Here is a 19,951-nt window from a genome sequence, read left to right as displayed (position 1 = left end):
CAGATAACAGGTTATCAGGGTAAAAATTACAGATGGGTAGAGTCCACTAAATAAGGTTTCTCAGTAACCGTGTAGGCCAGAGCTTCCTCTCTAACTGTTCATAATCAAATATAGGGATTAGCAAAAAATGAGCTTTGTTCAAAATTAAGCCAAAGAAATCACAGGAGCAACTTTTTCTCTCAGCCCAACCTGACGTTTTGCTGATGAGATTATATTCTAACGATTTCCAGAACATTCTGCCTCAGAGGGCTTACTAAGTAAGCCTGGCTTCTTCTAAGAGCTTGATGTTTTGCTCCCAGGTTGTCAAAGCTTCCAACATGCCGAGATTCCTGCTGCATGGTCCTCCAGTGAGGCTGTGTATGGGCATTGCCTGTTTCCTCTCTCTCTGGAATGCAGGTGGGTTGTTCACTTTCTTGTATCTGTTCTGTGTGCTTTGTGAGGATGTTACTGTGCTTTGAGAAATACTCACAGGAGGAGATATGGAGACAAAGTGTGCAGCAGAGACTGAAAGAAAGTCCATCCAAAGACTGCCCAACCTGGGGATCCATCCCATATACTGACACCAAACCCAGACAATATTTCAGATGCCAAGAAGTGCATGCTGACAGGAGCCTGATGTAGCTGTCTCCTGACAAATACAGAGGCAGATGCTCTCAATCAACCATTGGACTGAGAATGGGGTCCCCAATGGAGGAATTAGAAAAAGAACTGAAGGAGTTGAAGAGGTTTTTAATCCCATAGGAAGAACAACAATATCAACCAACCAGACCTTCCAAGAACCCCCAGAGATTAAACCAACAAGCAAAGAGTACACATGGAGGGACCCATGGCTCCAGCTGCACATGTAGCAGAGGATGGCCTTATCAGGCATCAATGAGAGGAGATGCCCTTGGTCCTTTCAAGGCTAGATGCCCCAGTGTAGGGGAATGTGGTCAGGGCGGGGAGGTGGGAAAGAGTGGGTGGGTCGGTGGGTCCAGGAGCACTCCCATCGAGGCAGGAGGAAGGGAGATGGAATAGGTGGGATTCCAGAGGAGAAACTGAGAAAGGGGATAACATTTGAAATGTAAGTAAAGAAAATATGCAATTAAAAAAATTCCATCAGCAATATTTCAATGACCTTAAGTACTTTGATCAAAATGCTGATCATGTTGTTTACTTTTTCTGTGGCCTTCTGTGCTGAGTTTCACAGAAAGCTGTTCCTCTACCACTCTTGTTCACAGCACAAGCCTTTATTCGCTCTCCCACAGAGGGAATATTCTGAACCAGCTCACTAATTCTTCTATTGTACCTTTCCCCACTTGACAGCCCACGTGATCTTCAGACACAGATGATTACATCATTTGATTGTAGCCTTCCATGGTCCCCTCTTATCCCACACAGGTGATTCAATGATGTCTTATTTCTGTTTGGATAGTGCTCCAAGTTCTTTATGTATGCCACATGATCTTGCTTATCTAATCTTCACCAGCTCCCATAAAATATCCACCTCCTTCTTTCTTGATGCCCCAACAGGTTGACCTTCAGCCAGTTCTTTAGAAAGATCCTCGGAGGTAATGTAGGTGGAGACACAGGCTATTCTCAGTGTGTAGAACAGCACTCTACTACTTAGGGCCTACCCATTTCCCATGCTCCTCAGCTGTGAGCTCACCATGCCCACCCAGCGGAAACCTCCACGTTGCTGCGATGAGATCAGGCTTCCTGACATCCACATTCATGTTCCACTCAAACACTGTTTGTCATTAGCACCCTCTTCACCACTGAATTCCCTTCCTTTATGACTGCCTCTCTAACACAATCAATACCTAGCGTTCTGATGCTGAGTAACAGTCTCAATCATATTTGTCTTCGTTAAATATGGCTAATGACGGAGTGAACAAAATGAATGGGGTTTAAAGGAAATCACAGAATTCTAGATGGAGTTCTCTTATCTGTAAACATAGGTAAGTTGGACTAAGTCCTGTCTACTTTTATGGATTCACTGTAACTTCTTTGATGAAACCTATTTCATTTTATTTTATTTTATTTTTAGTGTCTGGTCTTAAAAGAGAAGGCAATAAAGACAAGGAACTGATTCTGCTACCTGCAACAGGTAGGTAGTTGGCATCTCCCCAGCTCACTTAAATTCCTTCTGGGGATCCTACTAAATCTGCACAGGCTGGTTTTCCATCAAAGGATAAAATTTTATAATGGAAGCATTGTTGTTTGACATCATCACCTGTAAAATAGCTTTGCCCTTACCTTTCCTGGTTTACATGGTATGAACTTGACTTACAAACTGTGCCTGTTAAAACAGCTCACAGGGTAGCTAGACACTGCACATTCATTCAAAACTTTTAAAAACATAAGCAAGATAACTTCCTCGATGTTCATTTGGGTTTCTATGAAGGATGGAAGGTTCTTCTTGTTTTCTTAATTTTCCTTTTAAGTAGAGAATCCAGTGCCTCAAAATGCAAATGGTACAAAATTGGCAAAAATTACTTCCATGGAAAACCACTTCTCTTTCTCCAAAAATACAGGCTGTATCAATATCCTGTATGTGACTGTGATAATTGTTCACAGTTACATATTCTACTTGACCCTCTAAGTTTCTCTCTTTTAAATAAGAATATCTTTAATTCCAAGGGAAATTAGAAAGAATAAAAGATATTTATTCCAAGAAAAATGCCAGGTGTTGGGTGTGAAAACTGTCAGATACCAGCTATTGTAAAATGTTAGTGTGAGGGGTGTTTGTTTGCTTTGTTCTTTCTTAATCCAAAGGCAATATTAGAGGTATGTAATCTATCTAACAATTATTTGAAATCAGCTTCTGCATGACATGCTGTTAGACACCTGAGGTTTCTCCAGATATGGTGACACATGCCTATAATCCTAGCATTAAGGAGGTAAGGGCAGGGAGTTAGCTGAATGTCTGAAGACAGCCTGGGCTACATTGAAACTGTCTCAGAAACAAACAAACAAAAACAACAATAGCAAAAATAAGAATTGGCAGGATAGCTCCATCACTAAAGTGATTTCCCAAGGGCATGAGTCAATTCCCAGAGCCCAAGTTTTTAGTTCTGTTTTTAAGGCAAACATGGTGAGGTGTGCCTGTAATTCCAGTTCTTGGGAGTCAGAGATCAGAAAATCTCTGGAGCTCCTTAGCCAACCAGCTTAGTCTACCTAAGTTTCAAGTTTGTGAAGAACCTTAGTTGTATAAAGAGCAAGGATTGTCATTAACAGCCAAGGTTGTCTTCTGTCTTCATGCACATGGATGTGTACTGGCACACATGAACATAGCAAACACACACACAATATGATAATCTGAAAGGCAAGTCATACAAAAGGTACATGCTTCCACAGAAAAAACATTTCTGGTTTTCAGGGACATTTACTGAACATTTAAAATTTTATTCCCAGATACTGAAAAACAAGGATTTCTAAGTTTAAAAAGAAAGTGGCATGTGTAACTATTGACTGGAGAAAGCAGAGACATTCAAAATTTATGTTTTGTGGGTCAGTACAGAAATATGGGTAAGAGGTTACTTACGAGAACAGAAATCATTCATAGATAGCTACATTACCAAAGCCCATCCGAACATGTTCACAGCTCACAAAAACTAGAAACCTGGAGTACACTGCACAGCTTAAGGGAGCTCAACAGTTTGGAGAGTTGCTCCAAGATGCTTTGATCCTTTTCCAAGGCAACTTGCTGGAACTGGTCCCTGCTTCTGCCAAGTAGGTGGGCTTGTTTGAAAGTGACTCTCAGCAGTCATTGCTGTTTATATACTATTGAAGAGGAAGTGGCCTAGTAAATGTGGTCCGTTTAAGGGACTTCCTAAATCTAGTTTTAAATTGTTTACTTCCTGTCTCAATGAGTTTGTCTGCAGAATGGAATACTACATAACAGAGGAATTATGAGAAGGGTGTGTGTGTGTGTGGGGGGGGGGGGGGGGTGTGTGTGTGTGTGTGTGTGTGTTTGTGTGTATCTATGTGTGTTTTATGTGCATGTGTATATAAAAATTCCCTATATGCTTGTATGAAATTCCCAAACAATTAATAAAAATGTTATATTGAAAAAAAATCAACCAGAATATCTAAAATAAAAACAGGATGGAAATGATATAGATGGATGGATGGAGGGAGGGATGGAGGGAGGGATGGGTGGAGGGATGGGTGGATGGAGGGATGGATGGAGGGATGGGTGGATGGATGGATGGATGGATGGATGGATGGATGGACAAACAAACACATGGATGTTGGGTCACAGGTTTCTTCAAGCAACAATGTGCATGAAGGAGGCTTTGAAAGCATCATGGAAAATGGGACAGAAAGCTTGTCAGAGCTGGGCAATGAGAAGGATGGCCAGGAAACTCTGTTTTGTGGCTGTGATGTAGTTGTGTGCTCATACTCACAATAGTTACACTTGCTTTCATATGACCCACAGCAGACTAACCTGTAAACATTCGGTCAGAGTTGGGGGAGGGGCTCGTGAGGCCTGTCCAGGTTAGCTGAAATGACTAAGGCAATGCCATCCCATCCTAACTTTATTTTGTGCCTGCCTGGTCATTTTCAGCTTTCCACCCCTAACAGTTGCATTCACCTTGGAAAACCTACTGGGATCGTCCATAACCTTTACCACGGTCCAAATATACCATGTGGTGTCTGGGAAATAATGCAGAGCTATGCAAAGAAGGTGAATTTTACTAGGCTGCCAGAAGTTTCTCATTAATGTAACCTTCTATTAAAACACTGATTTAATTGTGTCTTTTAAAATCATGTGCTGGAGCTTCAGCACCAAGAGACTTTACAGAGACGTAAGCCCATTCTTCACCTTGTCATTAAGAAAAGAACTAAATACTGAAGTTGTCTTGTTGCTGGATTTTTCAATCCTAATAGCCCATGTAAATGACACACAATTTAGATATTTTAATTATAAGCCTATACTGGGCAGATCTAGAACTATACTAACTAATTCCCCAGATATAAGGCCCCTGTTATTTGCTGTTTCTCTGGGCCATGCATCTGGAATAAGGAGAAAAAATAGAGGTTTGGGTTTTACTACATACATGTATAAAACTGTTAAAGAATAAATTTTTAGCCTCTCGCCCAGTGTCATGGTTTCCAGCGCCGGCAGTGAAGATGTCCCACCCATCCCCAGCAGCCAAGCCCTCCAATTCCAAGAACCCGTGAGTCTTCTTTGATGTGGACATCGGCGGGGAGTGAGTTGGACGAATTGTTTTAGAATTGTTTGCAGATATCGTTCCCAAAACTGCAGAAAATTTTCGTGCATTGTGTACAGGAGAAAAAGGCACTGGATCCACAACTGGGAAACCTCTCCATTTTAAAGGATGTCCTTTTCACCGAATTATTAAGAAATTTATGATTCAGGGTGGAGACTTCTCAAATCAGAATGGGACAGGAGGAGAAAGTATTTATGATGAAAAATTTGAAGATGAGAATTTTCATTATAAGCATGACCGGGAGGGTTTGCTGAGCATGGCAAATGCAGGCCCTAATACAAATGGCTCTCAGTTCTTTATCACAACAGTTCCAACTCCTCATTTGGATGGGAAACATGTGGTATTTGGTCAAGTAATAAAAGGACTAGGTGTGGCAAGGATGCTTGAGAATGTAGAAGTGAATGGTGAAAAACCTGCTAAACTGTGTGTGATTGCAGAATGAGGAGAACTGAAAGAAGGGGATGACTGGGGCATAGTCCCCAAAGATGGCTCTGGCAACAGTCATCCAGATTTCCCTGAGGATGCAGATATAGATCTAAAAGATGTAGATAAAATTTTATTAATATCTGAAGACTTAAAAAACGTTGGAAATACTTTTTTCAAGTCTCAGAACTGGGAGATGTCTATTAAAAAATATGCGAAGGTTTTAAGGTACGTGGATAGTTCAAAGGCCGTTATTGAGAAAGCAGATATATCCAGACTGCAACCTATAGCCTTAAGTTGTGTGCTAAATATTGGTGCTTGTAAATTGAAGATGTCAAATTGGCAGGGGGCAATTGACAGTTGCTTGGAGGCTCTTGAAATGGACCCTTCAAACACTAAAGCACTATACCGAAAAGCGCAAGGATGGCAAGGATTAAAAGAATATGATCAAGCGTTGGCTGATCTTAAGAAGGCGCAGGAGATAGCCCCAGGAGATAAAGCTATCCAGGCAGAATTGCTTAAAGTCAAACAACTGATAAAGGCACAGAAAGATAAAGAGAAGGCGGTGTATGCAAAAATGTTCGCTTAATAAGGACAAGACTTTCCTTGACTGTTATACATTGATTAAATATTGGACAATGTATATCACTGTCTACACTGTCCCCGATGTGTTTCCCTTGGTCTTCGTCATTGTTTCCATAGCAGTGCAGACATAGGTTCCTTCTTAAATAAAGTGTTATGAAATGCAGTGAGAAAAAAAAAAGAATAAATTTTTAAAATACTATAAAGGAGGTAATTTCATATTACATCTTCCATCTATAATGAAATATACTATATGGTATACTAAATATGCTATAATGAACCAAGATGGAACTCATAGCAGAGTTGCCTTACTGAAGTTCTCTTTTGCCTGTGTTTCAATTTTGTCTTGGTTTCTGCCTGTTGTGGGACTTGGGTCTATCACTTAAATCTTCATGTTTTTTTGTCTTTCCATTTTTGAAAGAAAGTGATGGGAAAAATGATTTTAAAGATGTTAGAAACTGTGTGAGGAAGTGCCCTTGGGTTCATTTCTCTGGTGGAAACTTCTGTTTCAGTGTCTGAAAATGAAGGCCTCGAGAAGGAGAAATACAGACCCTTCCTTCATGTGGCAGGTACCGTCCACCCCACGCCAGCCTTCCTCAAGCACACTGGGCACATTTCTCAGACACTGTACCTTTAATCTTCTGCATGTTTCATCTTAATTTACATGGACAGTCACCTCTACAGCAGTAATAGAGTTACAGTGTGATGCTCTACCCTCTGATTCAAAGTGCCCTATCCTTCAGGACGGTCACTGTCTCAGAGGCCTTTTCCTCCCCTATGACCAGGTTAGTACCCTCACAACTCCTACTGCCACTGCTCATGGGTGCCCTCCTTACAAAGCCACAAACAAGAAGCTTTATGATGCCAGGAACTCAGAGGCAAGTGTCCTGATGCTGTGAAGGCACATTGCACTGCAGATCTATGAAGTGAATTTTGAGCCCTTCACACAGTGACTCCCCTGCCCCTAGCTTAGTTGTACATAAGTCAGACCAGTTGTTCTGTTCCTGACTCTGTTAACAAGGTAGGTAGATCACACAATCTGAATTATTGAGATTTTATTTATGAGTATATGGTTCTCTAGACCATAGCCAGTCAGCAAATTAAAACCAAAACTGAATTAGAGGAGCATAAACAGGAAGACCCAGTCTTTTCCTGTTTCAGGGTTTCTCCGTGGTTCTACTCATGGGACTAGGAATAGAAATTTATGCTTTGTCATAATTTTTTTTCTGTCCCAGACTCTGTCTTCAGAGAAAAAAAGATGGTAAAGGGGATAGAGGTTCTTGCAACTACAGGTGAGTTTTTTTCCTTATCTCCACTATGGCCTGAAAATCTAGACTGCTAAGCAAGTTTTTTCCACATCTATAAAAGAATCTCCAATCCGTACAGACAGAGAAATATCATCTAAGTGTAAAGGAAAAATTGGATAAGATAATGCTCACAATAAAGTACAATAAAAAAGGGCATCAGCCACTTTGTCTACCTTGTTTCCTTGTCCACAAGTAACAGCTGGAAAGGGAATATTTTCAGTGCCTCTCTCCAGACGACCACAGATGCCAATACCTGGGATATTTTCTTCTTCCACACTGGTGTCTAGGTCATATCAAGTTTTACTACATTAATTTCTGGGGATGAAATCCATACATTGAAGTTGTGGGATTTGACATATAGTAATATTTTAGCAGAAGTCAGTACCCCGCTACGTTTGTGTTCAATATGAACCAGTGTGCCCGTTTCCAAATTCAGAGGTTCTGAGAACACTCATGACGACCCTGAGCCTCCCTCTGTGGATGATGAGCAGTCTGCCAATTCCTGCTCTCTCCAAACAAAGAAAAAACAGTCACGAAAAAGTGCCATGTGAGTCACAGTATGTGTCACTGACTGTCACCCACTGAGCCCCTGGCATGAGTTGCTACTTGCCTCTGAGCCCCTGGTGTATGACACTTAGTCTGACTGTGTTTAGCTTGTGCCTGAAGAAGTTTCAGTCCAAGTTTAGATATGAGAAATCGTATCTGGTGCACAGCAGGTTATATCAGAGACATTTTTAAATCTCTTTCAGAACTCCCAGCAAGGTCAGTTGATCTGTCTGCACTCAACCTGACAGATCTTGTGAATGGGATGCTCAATCGAGCTTTAAAAGGTAACCACTCGTTTTAATACCATGTCTACATGACCTTCTCAGTCCTCTGTAAGATGCATAGCTGACAAAGATCACCCCACAGTGTGTCTTTCTTCTTCACTTGTGTTCTTAGTTGTTCAGAGTCTTTTATGTTTTGCAATGTCTCCAGTGTCGACTGCATTTTTAATTACTGTGCAAATGGAATCCTATTCAGAAATCTTTTTCCACAGCTGTTTCTTTGTGTCTTCTAACAGTTTTCATGTTTTAATTGAGATCTTTGCTCAACTTGGAGTAAATTTTCACACAAGGTAATAGATATGAGTCTAATTTCATTCTTCTGCTTAGGGACATCCAGTTTTCTCAGGACCTACTGTCTTTTCTTGAACATACTATCTCATGTGTGTTTTGGGCATCTTTGGTAAATACAATGTACTGGCTAATTTTGTGTAAACTTGAAACAGGCTAGAGTAGTTTTGGAGGAGGGAACCACTACTGTGGCAATACCTTTTCCAGATTGGTCCATTGGTCTATAAGCAAGCCTGGTTTATTTTCTTGATTGATAACTGATGTGGCCCATCCCAGCTCACTGTAGGTGGTGTCACTACTGAGCTGATGGCACTGGAGGTTGTACAAAAACAGACTGAGAATCCTACAAGTGAGCAAGCCAATAATCAGTACTCCTCCATGGCCTCCGCTTCAGTTTCTGTCCCAGGCTCCTGCCTCGATTTCCTGCCTGACCTACCTGAATAATGGACACAAGTTATGAGAGAAAATAAACTCTTTTCTCTCCAAATTTCTTTTGGTCATGTTATTTGGTAAAAGCAAAAGAAACTCTAGCTAAATTATATTATGTGACCATAGTTACACTTATTCATGTTTGGGTCTTCTCTTTTGTTGCACTGGTCTAGATGTCTGTTTACAACATTTTTATATAAATATATCCTCTACCTTGCTCATACTCAGTCCCCCTCACATGTACTTTTTTGTTTGCTTTTCAAGATAAAGTCTCAGTATATTGCTGTGAGTGGCTACAAACACACAATCCTCCTACCTCCGCCCCCCAGAACTGAAGTCACAGGCATTGGTAGTATGGATTTATTTAAAACTGTGTCAGCAGGCATTTGTGCTTCTTTCTCTCCATCTTCAGCAGATAACAAGAAATTCTTCTCCGTGCTCAGCATCACTGCTTATAGTTCATTTGCGTTTCACAAGGTTTCCGTGGCCGCCTACAACAGTAAGTGGTGAGAGTTCTCCTCTGGTGATGTGGTGGAGAGGGGCTCGGGGGCAAGCACAGTGTTCTGGCACTCAGCTGATACTTTCTTTTTCCAGTTTCCAACCCAAAGTCAGTTGACCCAGCCAAATTCCCTACCAGGCATTGTTACTGTTTGAGCAACAGGACCAATGACTTATCAGGTAGGTGGGGTCCACCATACCCTTTGTAGCTTTTCCAATTTTGATTGTGCCATTTGGGCGTATTTTTTATCCTTGTAGTAAAATAAAACATAGTGGTGCTTATTACTCTGAAATGGGTGCACATTTCCTTGTCTGTTTTTACTATATAGAAATCTCTGTGCATACACAAATGGCTATTCATTGTCATTGTTTATATGGTAAAATCACGAAAGAATGTAAATATCCATCACTGGGAAGCTTTGAAACATAGCCATGTAGAGTGAGCAATGAGTGTGTGTGGCCAGATATTGCCTCTAAGAGGGAATCAATGTTCTCAAGAATTTTCAGATAGAAAAAGAAATTCTGAATAGTATCCAGAATACAGTGTTATCAATAATAAATATCAAATATCAGATATTCTGCATATCAGATATTTACATTACAATTCACAACGGTAAGAAATTACAGTTATGAAATAGCAATAAAATAATTTTATGGTTGAGGGTCACCGCAACATGAGACAGTAACTGTATTAAAGGGTTGCAGCATCAGGAAGGTTGAGAACCACTGGTCTAGATGAAATGACAGAAATGACATGAAAGCACTAAAGATGCCTGGCAGCTAACAGACCACAAGGACAAAAACGCAGGAACTCAGTGCCATAGCATGATTCTTTAGTGCCGAAGAGCTACAAAGTTTGTTATTACTACAAGGTAGCAAATATTATTTGGAGGCTTCGACCCCACCTTAGATTGTTTAGTTCCCAAATAATAAACACAAAACCTTTTATGTTTGTAATAATCCTTAAAGCACTAGAACTGGGCAAATATCAACCCTCTATGTTATTTTTCCCACTTCCCCTCTCAGTAATACTGAGATATCACTTGCTATGTTCTTCTTAGACCACTCCTTCCCAACAGACTGGCCCTTGTGGCCATGTGATCAGGTTCCATCTACCCATGGCAACTTCTTCCTTCTTCTCATCCTTTCTCTTCTCCTGCTCCCTGCCTAAGACCATGGGAACGTCTACCCTGCCTCATCTCTTCTGCCCAGCTCATGCTATAGGCATCATTATTATCCAGTCAGGAATAACTCGGGAGGCACGTTTTACACAATAAAAGTGGGTTTAAGTGAGGATCTGCTTATTTTGAAGAAACCAGATCTTGGGGAACAGAATTCAGCATTTGAGTCCATAGCAGCACCTTACCACCTTCCTACAGTTTGTACCATATCTGTAAAAAGTTCCTCTAGTTACTTGCTAAAATATAGACTACAAAAGAAGCAAGAAGTTTTTTTTCTTATTTTCTTTTCTACATAACTATGTAATCTATTTTTATATTAATATGTCTTGGAAATATATAAAATAGCTGTGTAACCTATAAATATAAAGGCCCAAGTTCCTTCTAATGTGTTGTTCTGCTTCTATAAGGTGTTGCCATTGTCCTTGGGATGCAAGGTAGTTTTACCACCACAGCCTAGCGAAAGACAAGGGTGAAAGGAATTAGAAGGCATACTCAATTGTCATGCATTTACAGTGCAGTCATTATCACATTCCATTGTGCAGTGTTTAGTGATATGACCACACCCCTGCAAAGAAGGTTTGAAGATATAATGTCTTTAAAAAGAAATAAAGGATCTTTGGACTAACTAAAATGTAACATTCTTTTACTAAAATAATGTTAGAGCATATATTTTAATCTACTTTTTAAACTCTATCCATTTTATTGTTAAAATTTTCCTTACAGTATATTTTGATCATATCTTCCCACATCAACTTCTCCAAGAATCTCCACATCTCCTTATGTACCTAACATGCACTCTCTCAAATAAAGCAAAAGAAAATCAAACCAATGAACTAAAACAATAAGGCAAAACAAAAGAAACATACCATAACAAAAGAAAGAGTGCACACAAACAAACAAGCATAGAATTGAATGGTTTCTGGGCATAGGGTCTTCCCTGGAGTGTGGTTGATATACTCAATGACACTCCACTGGAGAAAACTCATTTTCCCTTTCCCAAAAGTTGTCAGCTACAAATAGATGCTTGGCTAGGGATGGCACGTTGTGCCCTCTTGTCCTCAGTAGATGGACCTCATCTAGTTTGACTCTGTGCAAGTCATTTGTGCTCTGTCACAGTCTGAAAGTTCACGTGCTGTCTTGCGTTCTTGACATCATCTATCAACTCTGGCTCTCACAATCTTACTGTCTCCTCTTCAAAATCCATCCCTGAGCTTTAAGAGGAGGGGTTTGATAAAGACATGCAATTTAGGGCTGAAGGCTTCAAAGCTGCTGTCAGTACATTGTCCAGTTGTGAATCTCTGTATTCATTCCCATCTACTTCAAGAAGCTTTCTTAGTGAAGGTGTATTGAGGCCGTGATTCCCCTTCATATGCACAATCGGTAAATTATTTTGGAATGATTGTAAAATGAGTTCTATCCCAATTTCTGAAAATAGCCCCAGTCCTTCAAAAACATGTTCACAAGGTGATGGTCACTTACCTGTCTCCTATTCCTGACAACCTTTACTATTATAATCAGTGCTGTGGTGAACACCTGTGCAAAATCACTTGAAGCACTAGCCAATTATCTTTGTAGGATAAAGCCCTTGAAATAAAATTGTTGGCTGACAGGAAAACAATCTTGTTTTGATTTAATTTGTTAAAACTTCTAGAAATCTTGCAGGCATTTACCCTCTTGTCAGCAATGCCCAAATTGTTCCCACAGCCTGTTCACACTGAATATTAAAGAGTGCTCTTAAATCATCACTAATTGGCTAGACAAAAAAAGTTCCTGTCTTTTATTTGCATAGAAAGAGACTTAGACATAAAGCATCTCTGAGCATTGATAGTAAATCAACTAACTGAATTTCTGTGGAAACAAAGAATATCTTCAAAGTAACAGTAACTGGCTTTCTTTCAAGCCCAAATGAAAGAGTTGTAAGCCTACTTTCAAAGAGGAAGTGGACAGAGGATGCTGAGTGAAAGGTTGTATAAGTGGGTGGTTGGGATTTGGGGAGGAAATCTCAGCTCAAATCCAAACTCTGTAATATGCTATAGGACTCTGGTCAGGTACCACTGTTTTTTGTTTGTTTGTTTGTTTGTTTGTTTGTTTAATCCTTAGGCAGAACTAGGACTGATCCTTGGCATCTGATCTAGAGTGCTGCTAGTAGCTTCTATGCAACTTTGCATTTTAATCATTCAACTTGTGAGTCCTTTCCCATTAATTTTATAGTATTTTAAATATACATTTACTCATGTATTTATTGGACGGGGAGCATACACATGCAAAATCAGTGCGTCATAGCACACATGCAGAGGTCAGAGGACAATTTTCAGGAGTAGGTTTTCTTCTTCCATCATGTGAGTCTTGCCTGAGCATCTATCACAAGTCAGCAGGCTGGTGACAAATAAATTTATCTGCTGATCTGTTTTGACATACCCCCCTCAAATAACTTGAACTTCCACTGTATTACAAAAATCTCTAGTATGTAGGCAAGTGTCTGGCACACTATAGACATTCTGTGGATATATACTGGGTAAGTGAATTAATGAAGGAAGAGTTTTGAGAAGTAGAAGGAAGATAGTTGCATGAGTGATGAGACTGAGCACGTTAATAGGCTCTAGAACATAATATAGAAAGAAGAGAACCATGGGTTCCAGCCTTCTAGACAGAGTGGTGTCAACATCTGCACAGGTATTATACATAGCACTTTTCCATCATGGGTGTCTTACTTATGATTTCTATTGCTGCAAGGAAACATTATAACCAAAAGCAAGTTAGGGAAGAAAGGGTATATTTGGCGTACAGTTCCGCCTTGGCACACACTGTAGCTCATCACTGAGGAAAGCCAGGACAGAAACTTGCGCAGAACAAGAACCTGGAGGCAGGAGCTGCTACAGGGGCCATGGTAAGTGCTGCTTGCTGGCTTGCACACATGGCTTGCTCGGCCTGCCTTCTTATAAAACCCAGGGGTGGCACCACTCACAATGTGCTGAAACCTTGCCCATTGTTTGCTAATTGAGAAAATGCCTTATAGCTGGATCTCATGGAGGCATTGCTTCCAGTGCAGCTTCTTCCTCTCTGGTGGCTGGCTTGTGTCAAGGTAACACACAAAACCAGCCAGCACACAGGGCAACCATGTGATCACACAGTTACATTGCGACTCGGGCTCATCTCCTACCTACTAGTGTTGGCCTACTGCACCAACTGCTGATTATCATAAGACATTAATCTACATCTATAGGGTCTGTGTTTTCAAGCCTGTTCTTGCAAGCAACTCCTAATCCTGTTGATGAGGAAAAGAAGTATCTGTATGAGGCATGATGGGAAGTCATCCAGTGAGCTTCATGTTCAGACTGTAGTCAATGGTCCTGCAAGCCTTGTCTATTTTGATGTCTGTAGTTCACAACCTGACATTGAATGTTGTTGTATTTTCAAATTCCAACTTTGTGTAAATAGACCTCAAATGTCTGTGAACCTGATAGCTCCTGAATAAATTGATAACTTAATAAAATTAGGTGAAGTAGTGGATATCTTTGGTAGCTCTTGGGTATTACAAGAGAAAGTTGTATTTTAAAAGTTTTCTGCTTGGATTTGCCTTTACTGTGTTTTGAAATAGTATTTTTCTGTGTGTGATTATTAATAGTCTTTAGCAGATTAACATGAATTACAGTGGTAAAATCTATTCTGAGAAAAGAAAATTCTAAATGAAACCTATTTACCCTGTGTCTTTGCATCAGAATTTGGAGAACTTCTCCAATTTGTCTTGCAGATTTTACAGCATTGCTGGTGGACATCGTTGGAAATTCTACCAGCTACCTCACCGAGATTTTTAAGTCAACCTCCATCCTTTCTGGTATGTATTTGTAAGGTGCCTGGCAAGCTTTAGGCCTGGAATTCCTCAAAAACGTGTGTGTGTGTGTGTGTGTGTGTGTGTGTGTGTGTGTGTGTGTGTGTGTATAGCCAAGCCTGGTAGGTTCACATCCCAAGCCCCGTTATGGGTAAGGCTACCAGGCACCCTCAGCTAAGCTCTATTTAGGTTATAGGTGTGGACTTATTTCTAAAACCAGTCTTTGATGTCTCCATCCAAACAGGAGTTTTCCTGAAGTCCTACATTGAAGGGCAAATACCACAATCAACATAGGGAGGGTATCAGCGGACTTTAGCGGTGGCTATAATTTCTCCTTTTCTTTTAAGACAAAAAGGCAGACTATTTTCTACATACTACAAAGGGTTAAACATTTTCACAAATGAATAATGGCTGGGATGAATGGGATTGCTGTAGGCTTCCCTGGTTACTGCTGGGAGATCTTCTGTTACTATTGTATAAACATGCCAGGAAACATTCAAAAGTATAAAACTTCTGTGTTCCTAAATAACGGTCTTAGTCTCTAAACACACTGGGGATGCTCTGTTAAAGGCTTTCAGACATGTGCTTACGTCTTCCACATAGGATGGTAGTAAGGATTCAGTGAGACCATATATACGATATGCTGAGTTGGGGATCTGACAGAATCAATGTTGTAGCCTTATAGCTGATACTAGAGACCATGTCCTGGTTGGCCATTGCATCATTGTGGTTGTGTTCTGGTTCGTCTTACAGTGAGTCAGACCAATGAATCAGACTGTGTCTTCATCTGTGTGATGGTGGGAAAGTCAGGTGAGCAGCAATGATCTGGAAGTTTTCGGGGTGAACACTGAGCTTCACACTCCAACAGGCAAACCCAAGACTTCGTCTCCATGGTCTGATTTCTTTTTATCAGGAAGGAATCTTTCTGACTTCTGGGAGACGGTGGAGAAATCCCCTATTATCAACTACACATTTACCAGTGGTGTGTCCAGTGCTTTGGGTGAGTAAATTTTACAGAAACCAGAGCACCCCCACCTTCCACCATGCCTCAGCTTACTATAGAAGAAATGCAGCCTTCAGGTATTTTTAAAAATTAGATGATGTTAAAATCAAATGATTTTTCTTTTTTATTTTTAAAAAATTGATTCCTGGAGTATTTGTGGGGGAAACTGGCCACCCTGGATATTCCTCTCAATGACAATAAACAGTTGGAGCTGAGTAGCTGCTGTCTCCTTTCTCCCCAGTGAGGGACACCTGTCACTACTCCCAAAGTGGAACATTCCATACTGTTTCTGGTGTTTACTATTGGGTTCTTGAAGCTATTTGACATTTTGATCTTCATTCTAGAGTCATTGTCCCTCCAGTATTCTCAGGCTCCTCCCATACATCTCTCAACAACCATCATGTTCTGTGTTACCAGGTGCCATTTAGGAGCTACTGCTAAGTCCTCTTTCTTCTTTATGCTTAAAAGCAGCAGGGGTCTGGCTGCTCTTCTGAGACCACCTGATATGTATGTGTGTGTCTCTAGTCTTTGTCATTTACACAGAGCAGCCTATGACCAAGTTCCTTTTGGCATACTCTTGCATTCTGCCTTTAAACTATTCATGTTTGATCACAAGGTCAATGGTCCTTAGATATGACCTAGTTTATGTCTCTTACCTGATCCAACCCAACAGTCAGCAGCAACAGAGGCTTCAGAGTCCTTAGAGAAAATGCATTTTCCCCTTCATATATTTGTTATTTTCCCATGATTCTTCATCTACATTCAGTTTGAAACCAATGCCCACGTTTATAGCAGAAAACATTTTCCAACATTCTGTACAAGCTTGTTTATTCTGTCATCTTTGTGTGGAGGCCCTGTCCTACTCTGTGGTGTTTTATAGGACTGAGGGTCTGTCATTTGTCATGCCAGATGCTATCTTCTCATGTCCTAAACATTCCCAACCAAAATCCATCTTCTGTGGTTCAACCCAGTATCTGTTATATCAACTCAGTTACTCTACGTTACACCACAGTGACAATGACATGTGTACCTCCTCAGTGAATGAACCTGGGAGGAGAACAGCTGATCAGTGTGTCGCATGGCATCTGCACAAAGTAAGTCTGTCCTCAGTGTCTCCACAGTGAACAGACAAATACAGTCAATGATGCTCCGGTTCTATGGTAGTAGGCTCCTCTGATTTGTTTTGCTACAGGGCATTTTTGGTCATGCTGTAAAAGAAAGCTTATTTTGTAAGGGATGGGGGCACTTGGTAAGGAGATGAACTAGCACTATAACAACTTTCCATGCTTGCTTCTGAGGGCAGAACTGAGGGCTAAGTCAGACTCGTCTTTTCAACCCCAGTGAAAATCCTGGCTCCCGTTAGTGCTCTTTCAGTAAGGAAAGGTTTTCTGGCAAAGAGATACATACTATCTGCACATTGGCACTGCTGTTGAAATACCTGATGAATTTACCTGACCAGATGACAGTTGGGCTGTGAGTACCTAGTATATTCTAACTCTTTGGATCAAAGCTTAGGTGGTGTGAGGAGTTTAAGGTCTAAATGTGAAACAAGAGAAGAGAAAAGGATTTGGGGGTCTCTAGAATGATGTTTAGAAGAGGCAGTTTTTTCCTGACCTGGCTAGATCCCAAATGATTAGAGATTTATTTAACAACCGTGAAGCACAATAACTGAGCAGATGTTTCTAATGTTCTATATTACCTACCTAATTCTCAACCACATGCCCTGAGTTATATATACCTACCTAATTCTCAACCACATGCCCTGAGTTATATATACCTACCTAATTCTCAACCACATGCCCTGAGTTCTATATACCTACCTAATTCTCAACCACATGCCCTGAGTTATATATACCTACCTAATTCTCAACCACATGCCCTGAGTTATATATACCTACCTAATTCTCAACCACATGCCCTGAGTTATGTGCATTTGGTCTCTTCTTGGTTCACTCTGCTCGAGCTATCTGTCTTCATGGCGTACTTCTTTGGCAACCTCCTTATCAGACCGCATGGCTACTGCCTCCTTCCTTCACCTTGTGGCCCTTCCTCTCTTGGACCCTCACCTGCCTCCTGGTGAACTCCTTCCACCTGGCCCATCTCCCTGGGACCCCAGGCTGTAATTGGAAGTCTAACCTTTCTGTCTCCTCTGCCCAGTCAATGGCTGTCTTAGTGTTCTTTCATTAAGGACAGATACCCAATAGGGGATTTATTAGGGTTTTATTGCTGTGAAGAGACACCATGACCAAGGCAACTCTTATAAAGAAGGTCATTATATTGGGGCTGGCTTATGTTTTCTGATTTCAGTCCATTACCATCATGGCAGGAAGCCTGGGAGTGTTCAGGCAGACATGGTGCTGGAAGACCTGAGAGTTCTATATTTTAATCCAAAGGCAGCCAGGAGAAGACTGTCTTCCATAAGCATCCAGAAGAAGGGTCTGATTCCACATTCAATGAGCCTGAACTCTGAGAACTCAAAGCCCACCCCACAGTGATTTACCCCCTCTAACAAGGCCAGACCTACTCCAATAAGGCCATGCCTCCTATTAGAGCAACTTTCCAGTTGCAAAGCATTTTCAAACCAACCACCACATTGTTGTTCAGATTTTTATTAACCTATTGGAGATAATTAGGGAGCATACTTTACATCACATTGATGCAGGAGATTCTTCAATATTCATAAAAATGCCCATGTCAAGAGTATAACTAGATCTCAGGACACAAAAATTAGCATCTGAATACATACTGCACAAGACCCTCCTATAATAGGATCACCTCCTGCAACTACATAGTAAGTTTCCCATATTCAATACCTTCCAGAGGAAAAGTGGTAAATAAAATCCAACACACACTAGGTATGGATCAGACCTTTTCCACCCAGAAAAGGTAACCTTGTAGGCTAGTGGGTGCCTGTCACTTTACGTCCAGGCTCCTCAGCCTAGCATCATCTCAGTCTTCCTAAAAGTGAGCATTAGCCAATTTAACATTTGTGCCTCTTTTTCTTATTTCTTGTGGAATAAAAAAGACACCAGTCTTGCTGAAGGTCAGTCTTTCAAATAGTTTCTTTTGAAAAGCCTGGCTTCTCTTGATGTTCCTACATGAGGCCATAGCATGAGCCTTATTACTCTTGCAGAGACAAGTACCTGAGTCATGGAGCAGCTGAGGACTGCAAAGAGATAGAAGGACTCTGACAAGTCCCTGAGTGTCATCAGTTACTGATGACTGAGACAGTACCAAAGAATCAGCCTGGTACGCTTAGATCTGACAACTTTATGTTCTGCTCACAGCAGTTTATCGCACAGCATTTGTGTGATATTTAACCTCATTGTTCACTCAAGAGAAAACATCCTTTGTGACATTTGGTAGTGTTCACAGTAATATCATAATATCTGTATTTTATATAGCTACTGCCTAATTGTCTTTTCGTGACTCAACAGTTCTATTTGCCCAAAGTGGCAAGTAAGTTAAAACTGGCATTGGCTGTTTCCTTTGAGGAGCAACTACCAGGGGAACAGTAAGGACTTCAAGACTCATAACTCAAAGCCAACAGTCACCTCTAAGATCATATTCTGCACGTTGGAGCACACAGTGGGTATCTGCTCTGAAGACCTTCCCCTGGACAAAGACAAGTACTTCTTCAGAGAAGGAGGTGACAGAAAACAAGCAGATGTTTCCAGAGCTTCCTGTTAAAACCATAGACACACAGAGTAGCGTCCTGACCACAAGTAAGATACCTTCATGTTTTTTATTGACTCTGCTGTGCTTCTCTATTCTCCTCCGCTCTTCTGTATCCTCTAGTCTCACATAAGTAAGTAAAATGCCTTCATCTAACTCTTCCCACCACCTTAAATGATGCCATGGCTTAGTGCAGCAGTGTTCAGAAGGGTCAGTCAAGGATGGAAATTGTACTGCTGATATGTACTTCTAGAATTCATATTAATATATTTCTATACTGAAATACTTAATAAGTCCCAAAAATAAAACCAAGAATTGCTGATTACTTTAACCTAGCCTCCCCACTTACAAAATCTTGCATACTGATAGTAATTGTTAGAATATGATATTTTTTAAATTATTTTCTTTCTTTTTTTAAGATTTATTTATTATAAATTTAAGTACACTGTAACTATCCTCATACACACCGGAAGAGGGCATCAAATATCATTACAGATGGTTGTGAGCCACCATGTGGTTTCTGGGAATTGAACTCAGGACCTCTGGAAGAGCAGTCAGTACTCTTAACTGCTGAACCATCTCTCCAGCCCAGAATATTTCATTTTAATTTTAACAGTGTAGGTAGACATTTTTCTGGTAATTGACAATGAGTGGTGAGGTCAACATTTTAAGGTAAAATTTGGTTAATTT

General features: G+C 40.6%; 1 protein-coding gene and 1 pseudogene across 2 annotated transcripts in view; both read left to right on the top strand.

Moving 5' to 3' along the window:
- Positions 1-317: 317 nt before the first annotated feature.
- The window catches only part of HHLA1 (HHLA1 neighbor of OC90), a gene marked incomplete at both ends in the record, with an annotated part of 31,993 nt that continues 12,359 nt past the window's right edge, over positions 318-19,951 (top strand). Inside the window, 11 exons of the mRNA XM_080939238.1 lie at positions 318-396; positions 2,030-2,089; positions 6,737-6,793; positions 7,460-7,516; positions 8,281-8,361; positions 9,491-9,574; positions 9,670-9,753; positions 14,506-14,589; positions 15,337-15,393; positions 15,497-15,583; positions 19,084-19,311. Of these exons, the coding sequence (XP_080795364.1) occupies positions 318-396; positions 2,030-2,089; positions 6,737-6,793; positions 7,460-7,516; positions 8,281-8,361; positions 9,491-9,574; positions 9,670-9,753; positions 14,506-14,589; positions 15,337-15,393; positions 15,497-15,583; positions 19,084-19,311 (958 nt within the window). The remainder of the gene's footprint in view (positions 397-2,029; positions 2,090-6,736; positions 6,794-7,459; positions 7,517-8,280; positions 8,362-9,490; positions 9,575-9,669; positions 9,754-14,505; positions 14,590-15,336; positions 15,394-15,496; positions 15,584-19,083; positions 19,312-19,951) is intronic.
- On the top strand, positions 5,119-6,231 carry LOC308438026 (peptidyl-prolyl cis-trans isomerase D-like; annotated as a pseudogene). The gene has a single exon. The product of its transcript is annotated as a peptidyl-prolyl cis-trans isomerase D-like (transcript).

The sequence above is a fragment of the Micromys minutus genome (assembly GCF_963924665.1).
Source record: "Micromys minutus genome assembly, chromosome: 27".
In the NCBI taxonomy this organism is placed as follows: Eukaryota; Metazoa; Chordata; class Mammalia; order Rodentia; family Muridae; genus Micromys; species Micromys minutus.
This window is presented reverse-complemented; position numbering and strand designations above follow the sequence as displayed.